This window comes from Malaclemys terrapin, chromosome 1, assembly GCF_027887155.1.
Source record: "Malaclemys terrapin pileata isolate rMalTer1 chromosome 1, rMalTer1.hap1, whole genome shotgun sequence".
NCBI lineage: Eukaryota > Metazoa > Chordata > Testudines > Emydidae > Malaclemys > Malaclemys terrapin.
The window spans coordinates 16,622,804-16,636,370 of NC_071505.1; the positions used below are offsets into that span (position 1 = coordinate 16,622,804).

General features: G+C 40.6%; 1 protein-coding gene across 1 annotated transcript in view; it reads right to left on the minus strand.

Moving 5' to 3' along the window:
- Positions 1 to 13,567, minus strand: part of DCLRE1C (DNA cross-link repair 1C) — a 22,391-nt gene continuing 8,824 nt past the window's right edge. Inside the window, exons 5-14 of the mRNA XM_054016927.1 lie at positions 13,103 to 13,158; positions 10,511 to 10,612; positions 9,510 to 9,582; positions 8,939 to 9,079; positions 8,197 to 8,298; positions 6,071 to 6,207; positions 5,627 to 5,681; positions 3,999 to 4,087; positions 2,885 to 2,985; positions 1 to 1,544 (exon numbers count right to left, since the gene is read on the minus strand). Of these exons, the coding sequence (XP_053872902.1) occupies positions 544 to 1,544; positions 2,885 to 2,985; positions 3,999 to 4,087; positions 5,627 to 5,681; positions 6,071 to 6,207; positions 8,197 to 8,298; positions 8,939 to 9,079; positions 9,510 to 9,582; positions 10,511 to 10,612; positions 13,103 to 13,158 (1,857 nt within the window). The 3' untranslated portion in view covers positions 1 to 543. The remainder of the gene's footprint in view (positions 1,545 to 2,884; positions 2,986 to 3,998; positions 4,088 to 5,626; positions 5,682 to 6,070; positions 6,208 to 8,196; positions 8,299 to 8,938; positions 9,080 to 9,509; positions 9,583 to 10,510; positions 10,613 to 13,102; positions 13,159 to 13,567) is intronic.

Sequence of the window (13,567 nt, forward strand, 5' to 3'; positions counted from 1 at the left end):
GAGTTTTATAAAAAGTTTATTAAAACATAGCTTTATAAAGTTTGCCTTGGATATAGACATATTTACAAATTCAAAGATCTGGTTAGCTACCTGCTGACTCTTAAAGACAGCTTGATATCACTCAACTAAATTTCACTTAGCGTTCCTGTCTTTACTTTCTTTGGTTTATTTCTTCTTCCCTTCTCTACTGCACACCTGCATGTCCCACCAGCCTAAGATGCACTGTCCACTTTTTTGTTAAACAACTTTTTCAGTTTGTCAGCTTAGTTTTTTCCTCCTACCAAGTATAGTGTTTTCATTTCTCTTACAGGAATATCTTCCTTTTCAGGAGTTCATTGAGGAGGAAAAATTTACTGCACATTCTAGTGTCTCTACAATCAGTAGTGAGAGATTTCCAAGGAAATGTAGTAAGTCTGCTCTGAACAGAGAAGTGGGGATAAGTACAATTTTTATATACCTTGGAATACAGCTTAGGTTGACTCGTGTGTGTTTCTGTCTCTATTTTAAAGAGAAGCTCCTAAATTCAGAAGAGATTCCCTTCAGTCAGTATATCGTTTCACCTGCTGCTAGCTTCTTGTACAGACAGTGCAGCTTATCTGGTCTAGGTAACTCAGCATCGGGGGTTGAAGGGATTTCAAAGTCAGAGGAGCTCTGAGAGTCTCTTTCTAATTCTGGATTAGGAGTCTTCGATTTCTCATTATTTACTTCAATTAGCGTGTTTTGCGTTTGAGCAGCACCAGCTTCTGCATTCATCTCTTGGTTTTTCCCTTTCAAATCAGAGTCATTACCTGGGCAAGGTGTATTTTGGTCCAAAGACTTCCACCTAGGGGATTCAGTTTGATTATCTATGGCCATGAAATGTGACACAGAAACTGTTACTCTGTTCCCTCCTTTGTTCAAAAAGCTGAAATCCACACCATGTGTCTGTTGGGAGGTGATGAGTACTGTGTCTGCTTGGCTGTCCAAGCCCTGGCTCCCCTGCTCCGATATGTGCGTTGACTGAGAAGAATTTTGTGAGGAGATGTGGGTAGAATCACTTAAACTATCTGAATCACTGAACAAGTTTGGTGACTGGGACCTACCAGCATCTATGGAAGATGGGAGATGGTCCTCGTTTTCAGAACTATCATCTGTAGTTTTAATATCTCGCTTAAAGAAAACATCCCACTGTGGCATATCTGCATTAGACTCCTGCTGGCCACTAGTCAATGCACAGGTCAAATCCGAATGGGCTTTTTCATTTGGATTTCCCAGTATCGAAGTGGAGTCTGGATTGTGGGCTACAACTTGAGCCCAAACTGTATTTTTTTCAGATTCTTCATCATCATCATCTTCACCATTTGATTCCTCACAGTCTATGAAGTCTACCTGCGAAGACATAGGCATAGTGGTTGCTTTGTAATTTCCCATGTTCTCACTATGGCTTCCTTCAGAGTTTTCAGATGAAGCTTTTGTCTCAGGCACCGTTGTCTCCACTTGATGTTTTGGAATCTTATGCCTTACAGGAGTCAATTCTGTATCGAAGAGATCATCACTGCCCTCATCTGTCAAGACAAGAACAACAATGAGCAGTCTCAGAGAATTTAGCAAAGGGATTTATAGGGACTACACAAATTCAGTCAAATATTTATACACAAATTCCATTACTTAAAACAGAGTTCTAGCTATAGACAGACACCAAATCAATCAATTTATCATGCCTGGGGAGGATTGTGCAGATCTGTATTAATATTAACATGTAGTAAATAAACACTTATCACAATCATCATCGTTGGCCAATGGGTACAATTGGTTCCTTGTGTTGAGTTGTAGCATTTTAATGGACAAGACTACCCTCACTTTAGTGGGGTTGCCCCAGGTATTGGTAGTTGTCATAAGTATTTGTAGGATCAGCCCTGTTGTGGGCACAGAACAAGCAATCACTGTCTCAGAAAGCAGTTTCTAGAGAACAGGTGTTGCATTCACTAGCTAAAAGCTTATTTTGCTTGAGTGAGCACAGGAGGAAAAAAAAAGTTGCTTCCCCCCCACCGCTCCTTAACGTATCTAAAAGGACTGCATGTCTTGTTATGAGGGACACAAATTTGGTCAAATTTGTGCGCAGCATCCTTTAGTCACAGATAGAATTGAAATCTATTTGGAAAAGTCATACAATTGGGGAGTTTGATAAATAAAAAGCTTTACTTAAGAAAACTTAGGTATTTCAACTGTGAACTAGCTTTTAACAAGCTGCAGTACAGAGTACAAGCTATGAAAGCAGGGGCAGCCCTTAAATATAGCCCTTGAAACACTATGGTGTGGAGCAGATACAGTATTCGTCTTTAAAAGCTGCTGCTGTTCCTGATTGTAACTCCCATTTCACAAGTACCAGGATAATAATTATGGGTCGAAGAGCTGCATTCATGCTAAACTGAGAGAGTGGTTTTGTAACTGGGAGCACAGTAAGTCACTGTAGTTCAAATAATGTTGGAATTATTTTTAATACATCAAGATAAAAGTTACCTCGTCTGGCCAGACACTTTAGAACCTGCAGCAGTAGTTGAGTGCACTGTCAGGTTTAACCTCAATCACAGGTTTTCTGTTTTATAAAGATTCAATCCTCTGTTGACCTGGCATTACCTGAAGCCCAACTTCATTTGAATCTATATTTTCCCCTTTCCAAGGGCATTTATACAGCACCTATCAGGAGTAGCTACATGCTAAAGAGTCAACAAAACAGTGTTTCATATCTGTTTGTCAGTGCTTGTTTGCTACCCTGTGCTTGATCAGATGGAGGTGGCCAGAAATATCACTTTCAGCTGAGACTGGGATTACAGTAGCAGGTCCATGCTTGCTTCACTGACCCAAACCTGTCTCCTTTGCTATAATCATCCATCCCTTTCCATACCTGTGTCTGTTAAGTCCACTGTTCTGGATCTCTTCAGTGTTCCAAGCGGTTTATATTTGGGCTCGCTATTTATACTGTATGACTTGCATAGTGGCTTTAGGCTGATAAGAACAAGGAAAACAGATCTTTAGAACTCTTCAGACATGGAAAAATATTATGCGAGAAGATCAGGAGCAAAATTAAATTGGTTAATTCTTTCAACACCACTGCTTCATGCCTTTCATGCTAGCTACTAAAAAAAGGTGCTAAAGTTACTGATGACATTAGGAGCGGAGGTAAAAATGTATAGCTTTCTTGATAGGCTGCATGCAGTTCAACAGGATCACAGGGCAGCACTCCTGATGCTATCAAGTTAAATGCATTTAAGTGTGCCCCAGCCACAAAGGTAGGGCAGGCAGAAAGGAAGACGGGAATTCAAGACAGACTTTGGAGAAACTCAATGCTGCTGAGTAAAAACATTTTTCTTTGTAAAAGGGTCTCTGTAACAGAGATCAAGCTCCTCACTTGGCCCCTGCCCCTCTAACACTAACTTCCTGTGCTAGTATTGCAAAGCTCTTCTGACCCCTGCATTTGCTCACCTGGAGGGACAGGATTAGAGACACTGGTGATAGTAGGGAACACTGCAACTTTGTACAGAGAAGGTAGGAGTTCAAGTCCCTGTGGAAATTTGATTTTATTTTTTAAGAGGAAGTGTCCTACTGAGCATTACTAAAAGGGGTGAGACAAGGTATAATGAGTTACATTCAGAGGACAGGGATGTCCCTAATTCGGCTAGCAAAAGAGCATCAATGGAGATGCCTTAAAATGAATATACCCAATTCAAATATGTAAGAAGTGGGTGTGAGTTACACACACCACGTTTAAGAATAGTAACAGAGCAGAATGTAGACATGACAGCTCCTTGAAAACCAAACAGGATGAGGGTGTTGAGTACAGGAGACTAAAGGAGAGTATGAACAGATGGGAGGAAAAGGAAAACCATGCTGGCTATGGAATATTTGGAAGATTTCCTGCTTGAAGCACAGTGTGGGTTACCATCATCTGCTTTACAGCAGTCAAACTGAAGCACCACCAATATAGTAGCCTACACCAACCAGCCAAACCACACACTTACATTTTTACAACTTCATCTGCTGTTGAACCCACCGGAACTACATTGGGATACACATTCACAGGGCGGATATAACCCAAGAAATCCTTAATCTAAATAAGGGGAAAAATAGCTTATTACTTACATTGAAATATATATATATTCGTAAGACTACCCCAGGGCAATACAGATCACAGCACATACACCAAAGGATGTGTTTTGCCAACAGCTTCAAAGCTGACCAGTCAGCACAGCTCACATTCTGGAACCGTGTCAAAGTGGACAACTAGACTATAATTTAAATAAGACACAAAATATTTTTCTTATGTTTCTTTTTTTTTTTTAATTATTATTTTTTTAAATTAAAAGTTTCCCTGCCCTTTCCCTTGCAGTATTAAAATCATCTCACTGGTATTTTAAAACTGAAATCTACTTCCCTAGGGAAGTGAATTGTCCTCCATTGCATATATATTGGTTCATGATTGGATGGTTATTTGTCAGCATTAACTTGTTTTTTTTTAAATGGTGGAAGAAACATTTGTATTGTCCTTTTAAATGAAGCCTCATGATCCTGTACAAAGTGTTGTGATAACACAGAGGTAGGAATTCTCTATGGCACAATTTGTATCAACAGTGACAGCCGGGATATGGAAAAGTTGTATGCTCTGTTCTCTCTCCAGAGCAACAGAAACGAATAAACAAGCCAAATGCAATACCTAGATGTTTCCCATTAGAAATGCAACAGTTTTGTCTTGTATTCTGTAACATTTAAAAAAAAAAAAAAAACCCAGCCATACTTAATTATAGTAGTAGCCCAATCAAAAAAGATTGGAACTAGAAAAGGTTCAGAAAAGGTCAATAAAAATTATTAGGGGTATGGAACAGCTTCCATATGAGGAGCAATTAATAAGACTGGGACTTTTCAGCTTGGAAAAGCGATGACCAAGAGGGGATATGATAGAGGTCTATAAAATCATGACTGGTGTGGAGAAAGTAAATAAGGAAGTTATTTACTCCTTTTCCTAACACAAGAACTAGGGGTCACCAAATTAAATTAATAGGCCGCAGGTTTAAAAACAAACAAAAGGAAGTATTTTTTCCACACAGCACACAGTCAACCTGTGAAACTCCTTGCCAGAGGATGCTGTGAAGACCAAGACTAACAGGGTTCAAAAAAGAACTAGATAAGTTCATGTAGGATAGGTCCATCAATGGCTATTAGCCAGGATGGGCAGGGATAGTGTCCCTAGCCTCTGTTTGCCAGAAGCTGGGAATGGGCGACTGGGCATGGATCACCTGTTCTGTTCATTCCCTCTGGTGCACCTGGCATTGGCCACTGTCAGAAGACAGAATACTGGGCTGAATGAACCTTTGGTCTCACCCAGTATGGCCTTATGGTTCTTAATCATATATAACTGCTAGAGAAAATGATGTTAGCCCTGGTATTGGGCAGGATTACAACATGGGCTTGCCACAACTATGTTGCAGCATGGTTTTTACAGTGCCTTGGATCCCTACCTTTTCAACTATCCCCCTCATCACCAGACAACTTGTACCAAAGCTTGACAAGTCAGAACGCAACAACCCCTACTCTAAAGTGAACAAAAATGACTTCTAACATCCATTCCTGAAGCAAACATCATTGTACATACCTCACTGTAAGAGGAATGAAAAGAGAAGCAAGCTCTGTACGAACTCTCCCCAGTCCTATAGAGAGACATGGCAAAATAAATATTACTTTTCCAGTTAGTAGTTGCAAGTTTCTTATCAGTAAGTGAACACTATCAAATTATAAGGGAAACAAGGGTGCTCTGAGGAAATCCATTTTAAGGCACAGCAAAGTGGATACTGAACATGCACCCTCAACTGCACTTCTCTGAGCACTAACCAGTTAACTGCTATGTAAGCACATTCTACTACAATAAGCAAACTCAAAATTGCCAAACTTATTTCAGCTGCAGTCTAAGTAGGCTTTTGGAATTGTTTCAAATTCCAGAGAGGACTACATAGCTGTGCACAACTCAGGCAAAGCATTAGTGAGCACCCAAATAATGGTTTTATTCATAGCCCAAATGCCTTGATAATACTCTGCTCACCTTACTATTATATTGGTTTTTCTTGTCCTCTCTCCAAACCACATTGTGGAAGGTTTGACACTAATTATACGTAAAGGGGTTCCATTTCGGGAAGTCATTCCACAAGGCAACCTATTCCCTCGAAGATAGTCATCATCCTATCAGACAAGAGTGTCAAATGAAAAACAGAGGCAATGCAATCATGCCCTTTCGATCCCTATGTCATTTAACTATGTCTTAACGTACAATTTGTATGGGAACATGAGCAATACCATACCTGACCAGACCAACCTTCCAACTAACCTCCTCCACCTCTACTTGAAAGAGAATCTTGAAAGACTATGTCCTCTCCAACCTATCTTGGTTCCTTCCCATTATCAGACTGGCTTCCTCAGATGTAGTACTGGGCCCTGCCTGAAATGACCCTGTAGGCTGTCTAATCCCATCTATCCTCCTCCAGTTCAGAACTTCACCTTCAAGATGCTGTACTCAGCTCTGAGGGTCATGAGCTTTTTGAAAAAGTGCACTCATACACCACTTGGCCACAGAGCAGGTAATCATATATTCTGCTTTATGTGCGTAGGTTTACAATAGTTTAGTCTCCTGTGGTATACTTTGGTCCAATTTCCATTGTTGTGTTTAGCATGTGGGTACTAGGTGATGTTGGTGGCCTAATATACAGGGTGTCAGACTAGATGATCTGGTGATCTCTTCTGGCCTTAAACTATAAATAGTTTAACCTCCCCACCACCACCACCACACACACCCCGTTTAATCTGAATTTGGTCTTCCTCCTCCAGAAACAAACTGGGATTTTTATTCTAGATACTAGTGACACCTGGGACTTGTTGGTTCAGAGGGCATAGGGGGTGCAAAAGGTTTTACAGGGATCCCCTGGGTCAGATATATATATGCATATTAGTTCACCAAAGGGTGGCATGTAAGGTCTCAATTGAGAGCCAGTATCCTACTGGTCATAATCATTGCAAAATTTATATACAGATAATATTTAAGAAGTTATGCATCTATACAGAAAATTATGTTAAGGGCTTGGGATTATGGCAGGTGACATACCTCAGCAACATGCCTTTCAGGCAGGTGGTAACAGACGCTTATCTCCCTGTCAGGTCATATGTGTACTGTACCGCCTCACCACATATTTCTATTTGTATACTGAGCCTGAAGCTAATCAAGAGAGATTGCAAAATCAACAAGAAAGGAAAGCCACAGGAAGAAACGATCAGCAAGGGGTGTCCTGTTTAGGAATAAGGACAAAGGATTGTTCTGATAAGTCTACGAGTATCAAGAGACACCCTGAATCCTTCACCAAGGAGACAAGCTAACTGCCTGCTTGTCTTATGAAAGGAGAGTCAAAGCCAGCCTGGCTGTATAATACTGAAAGGACTTTGGGCGAGCATTACGCTACAAGACATGACAGCATCTAGTTAATTCAGTTTGTGTTCTAAAACGCATGTTATGATTTTATTTTATGTGTAACCATTTGTTTTCAATTACTTCTACCTGCTATTGCTTGAATCTCCATGGTTTGTTAAATAATCTTCTACTTGATTTCACTATAAACGCATCTAAGTGTTGTGTGGTAAGCAGCGTGATGATCTGAGTGGAACTGGTTAGCTGGGGTGGACTGTTTTTTGGAAGCCACGGATCCAGGAATACTATGAAAGTTCAGGGGCTGGATGTTCCAGGAAGATGCTTGGAGTGTATCTATTGCTAATGTGGAGAGAGAGAGAGAGAGCACAGCCTATGTAAACTAAGAGGGAAGTGCTTGTGTTGCCCATGACCGGTGGAGCTGGGGAGCTGACCACCAGCAGGCACAAACAAGACTTCCTCATGCTAAAGGCAGGTGGCTTCTGAGGTGCCTCACAGCCCTGGGTATCCCCTGGAAGTATCGCAACTAGGTTTTAAATATGAAACTAAATTTTTTTTGTTGTTTGACTAACTTTTCCTTTACTTTAGTCCATTAACTACTGGCTCAACTTCTTACTCCCCTCAGTACTGTACTGCCACTCTGTCTGAGCTTCCTCGGGGAACTCTCTGCTTGAGAAGGTTAATATCGTACACATTAGTGTCTGCAATCACTCGTTTTAAAAAGCAAGTTTACAGTTGATTTACAAAATGATACGCACCCGTGGATGTCGACATGCATGAATCTGAGTGTGCCGATCCGTGGTAACATGGTAGAGGATTTCCGGCATGTTTTTGAACATGTCCAGTTTGTTCACATGGACCTAAAGAAAATATATTTAGTCTTGTAAGTAGCTTCATGCATTTAACAATGTGGAGTTGGACTATATCAATAACCGCTCAGCAGGAGTAAATCTGCTACCAGAAATACTAGCAGAGACCAAGAAAAAGAGAATGGTCAATTACTCAGACATTATCAGCAAGGGAAGCAGAGCTAAAGATCTGGCACATCGTTGGCTAACGTCTACAACAAGTAGATACTGTATATTCTAGGAAGGATAGGAACTCCCTGGAACATACTCAGTGACATCCACTGCCCATCAATATCAGGATCTTACTTCTCATATGTAGCCCAGCAACTCCCCACCATAGAATTCCTTACAGGGCATCCCATGGCTGCCAGAGGGTAAAGGGTAGAATGTGTCTCTTGGAGAATCAGGATTAACTTCTGACTGGAGAACCCAGAAGTCTGAGTAGATAGCAGCCACTGAAGTGGCTTAGTTGGCATGGTTACTATGCACCACAAAAGCTCATTTACCAGGTTACCATTAGTATAGTGAACAAAAGTGTGCAAACCTTTCAGACACTGCAGAAGTCCTCTGAATGGTCATTTTCCAGGTCAGTATACTGCTCACATTCAGCACTGAGGTTCTGTTTATAAAGCAGTTATTATGAAAGTGTTACCTTGACTCCAAGTTCTTCACTGAGGTTTGTGAATAAATATTCATATCCATAGGCAGCTTTGCAATTTAGCCATACAACATGATAGCGACTCAGAGTGATCCAGCTTCGCACTAACTCTAATATCCCATTTAAACATTCCTCCTAAAAAGGTTAGAAAAGTTTGTGTGTTTAACTTTGTAGATGTAGCCAAGTCACCGGACTTCAGAAATGTTTTAGATCGGTGTTTCTCAACCTTGGGGGTCACGACCCCAAAGGGGTCCCGGGGCATGTTCAGGGGTCACAAACAGAGCAGTAGCCTTGGGCCCCATGCCACAGGAGGCTCCACAAAGCTAATTTACATGTTTCAGCCCAGAGCCCTGAGTTTAAGGTATGGCATCACTATTTTGGGGGGGGGATGTGCGGCAGGGGGAGGGGTCCAAAGGGGGTCGCCAGCACAAAAAGGTTGAGAAACACTATTTTAGATCATGTGTTTAAAAAAAATTGTTGCCTTTCAGGATTATACAAAGACAAAACACTGATTCATTACATCAATGGCTTCATGTGCCTCCAGCTAAAGCTTGATTGGACTTACTCTGCTTGGGATCTGATAAAATCTGGGATCACAGAAAGTGGTGTCTAAATACACACTCTGAATGTCTTTCACTCTGAAAGAGAAAATTGAGATTCTGTCATATCAAATACTGCATCGCAATACCCAGGCGTGCCCCATTGACTGATCTAGTCAGAAATTTCTGTCTATTTGAAAATGGAAAAAAAAAAAATCCATTATGGAAAACGGTGAGTCAAGAGGCCAGATTCTAAACTCTGATTATAGTAACACAAGTTAATTGCCCACAGATTGGGCAAGAGTACAAGCAATTCTTCAATAATGTAGTCCAAACGCCATATAAAATAGATATTAGAATAGCAATGCAACACATAGATCTTGTATTGTACTATTACTTATGGTGGTATTTATGTCATTGGGGAAACTGCTAATCTCAGCCTATAAGTGCAATATGAACATACAGACTGTAAATACAGAAACAAGTCTATTGGTGATTTTAAAGATACAGGAATTTCCTATGTTTTCTTTAACACATGCAAGACTGTCATTAACATTGCTATTATCAAAATCACAGATTCAGAGGTTTGATACATTAAGGTAATTGAAGAAATTTTAAATAAGCCATAACTCAAACTGCAATACTTGTAACTGATTTAATACATTTTACAACACAGTAAAGTTAGATTTGTGTCTTATTTCAGATTCTTCTGTAGACTCTTACAGTACTAACATACGGATCTTTTAAACTAGCTTCTGTGGCAGCAGTTTTCAGGTCCGTGAAAGCCACCTCCTTAGCGAGAGGAATATGGAGTCATTAGAAATGATTTCTGAGAGTCAATTATCATAGAAACACCTTGCTAAGAACTACATTTTTAAAACCACAAATTTATGTGGGAGCTGAAGGAAAAAGAGGTCATAAGTCTTGAATGTCTATGACTAGAGAGTCTCCAAGGCTTTCTAAATGTCACACCCAGATGAATTCTCACCAGAAAAAAATAATTCAAGATTTTTATGAATTTTTGTACCTGGTCCCCGAATGCAAGAGCTCCATTCTGGCTGCTTCTCCTTTTGCTAGTCTGAAATCTCCAGTATAAAGTACAGTGCCATTTTGGCCTTGAAACAAAAACCTAGAAATAAAAACACTAGTTAATTACAGTAACACAAAGTACTGCAATTGTTGGGCTCGACGATCATTTCATTTGGAGAAATCTGTGCAAATGCAGAGTTTCAGAGAAAGCCCATGATGCAGTAAAGGTAATGGGCCAGATTTATCCTTGCAATAATTTCACTGAAACTGAACTATGGAAATACTAAATTTGGCCCAGTGAACCGAAGTCTGCTTTCACCCATATCCAACCTAATTGCAAACTATGGGGTTTATAGCAAGGGTAGAATTTGGGCCCAGGTGCACATTGTAGCCACCAGTCCCAGAAATCTACCATTGAAGCTAAGCTTACAATGAACTTGTTGTTTAATTTTAATATCACACTGCATCAGAGGATGCTTTATTTTACTAAGTTCTTGCATTGCTTTTTTAAATACCGCTGCAGTCCTGAAAGGTATTTCTTTGTTGGAGTGGGAAAAAGTGTGTTCCGCCTCACTGGGACAAATGAAAAATCTTGTAACAAGGAAAAACTAGAGAACATACACACGCACAAACCAAACAACAGTTTAAAAGTATCATCTTTTTTTTCAGCAGTAGCCAGAATTTCCCATCCTTTTCCAAGCAAACACCACTGATGTCAACTGTGCTTTGCAGTAAGATTTAAGAAGCTTAATATAGGATCAGAGTCTAGAAGAACCTAACCAAGGTCAATAGATCTGATGCTAGAGGGCTATTTCATCTCGCAGACCCAGCCACTGAACCTAGTTATGTAAACTGAAGCTATAGAAATTCAAATTGAAAATAAGACAGATTTTTAACCATGAAAGTAATTAACTAGTGGAACAATTCACCAAGTAACATGGTCTGCATCACTTGACCTCTTGAAAAATCAAGATTGGATGCCTTTCTGAAAGACATGGTCTAGTCCAACTAGTTACTGGGCCTGATGCAGAATTACTGGGTAGAATTCTGTGGCCTGTGTTATGCAGGAGTCAGACTAGATGATCCTAATTGTTCCTTCTGGCCTTAAAATCTAGAAAGATCTTGGCCTTGATTGAAGATGTGCTGAATTCCCCAACTCTCATTGAAATCACAAGGAGCTCAAATGCTCGGCATCTCTCAGGGGTGGGCATTCTTTGAACCCAATTCTGCTCCCATCGAAGCCCATGAAAACCCATTGCCCTCAACAGAAGCAGGAGTTGGCTGTTCGCAGGGAACTCTCCTACAACTCAAGACATGTCAAACTGATGTCTGATGATTCCTAATTTTGCATTGTTTTCCCACCCCTCAGAACAAATTACTTTTCCTCCACTTGCCTCCAGACCAACCTGATAGTGAGGCTATAACTTCATGCTTATGTTCAAAGTCAGACTTAATAGTTAGGGCCCTACCAAATTCATGGTCCATTTTGGTAAATTTCACAGCCATAGGATTTTAAAAATCGTTAATGTCATGATTTCAGCTATTTAAACCTGAAATTTCACAGTATTGTAATTGTAAGGGTCCTGTCCAAAAAAGGAGTTGTGAGGGGGTTGCAAGGTTATTGTAGGGAGGGTTGCGGTACTGCTATCCTTACTTCTGCGCTACTGCTGCTGCCTTCAGAACTGGGCATCTGGAGAGGGGCTGCTGCTGGCCGGGATCCCAGCTCTGAAGGTGGGGTATGATATTGCCACCCTTACTTCTGCATTGCTGCTGGCAGGGCGATGCCTTCAGAGTTGGATGCGCGGCCAGCAGCCACTGCTCTCCAGCCACCCAGTTCTGAAGGCAGTGCAGAAGTAAGGGTGCCAATACCGTGACCCCCGTAAAATAACCTTGTGACTCCCTTGCAACTCCCTTTTGGATCAGGACCCCCAATTTGAGAAATGCTGGTCTGGCCCCGTGAAATCTGTATAGTAAAGGGTAAAAGCACACAAAAGACCAGATTTCATGGTATGTAACGTGTTTTTCATGGCCGTGAATTCGGTAGGGCCCTATTAATAATGTTTACAGAAGCAGTTAACAAAGGGGCTTTCTGAGGGAAGGGAAGGAAAGGGACAGCATGCAGAAACTGCTTCCACCGTTTTATCTAGCATAATATGAAATTTTAAATAAAAACTAGGTAATTGAAACCAACTGATCCAAGTTCCCAATTGATTTCCTAAGGGCCATATTTTCCAAACCAAAGCCCTAAAGGGCATCTGCTAAAAGCCAAAAACGCACACAGAAAAAAAATCTGTTACTAAAAAAATGGTTCCAGAACATAGCAACTGCAAAGTAACGTGCTCCTAGGAATATACATATCATATAACCAGTAGAAAAAGCAAAGTTCTTTATGTTTGTAGATCTGACACAGCATAATGCTGCTCCAATCCTGAAGGGGGTGTTTGGGTGCAACCATAATACTATTAATAATAAATGTAAGTATTAGCAATTAATCTTCACTAATTTCTTCTAGCTAGAAAAATAGAATCTATTTCTACAAAGAACTGTTTTGGACATTTAAAAATATGCAGAATCTATCGAAAGCACGTACATGACTGATCCTGGGCAGTGACCAGCTGGTAGAAGTGTCACCACTATATCTTCTTTCTAGAAATCAAGAGACATTTTAACAGGTTAGGGTTAGTTTCAGTCTGTGGGACAATACTGGTGGACACTGGAAGTGACAATGATCAAAGTGTACTGATTTATATAGCCACTTCAACTGCTCTGGGAAAAGTGCGGGTGTCTTCCCCCGTACACTGGTCTCAGACCCTGTATGGCAGTAATTTTCTGGGCAACTCCAAGCAGCCGATTAAAGCTCCCACAGATGCTCTAGGACAAATAATACTCCCCTTCTTCCTTGTGCCCTCAGAACTTGTTTACTGAGGGACCAATCTCAAAACACATTGTTTTGCCCTGGATGGGATGTGCAGGACAAAGTGTTGTGTGCATGCGCATATGTTTCAACCAGACTTGAAATGAGTTAAGAAACAATGAAGACTCATGAATGCAAAAA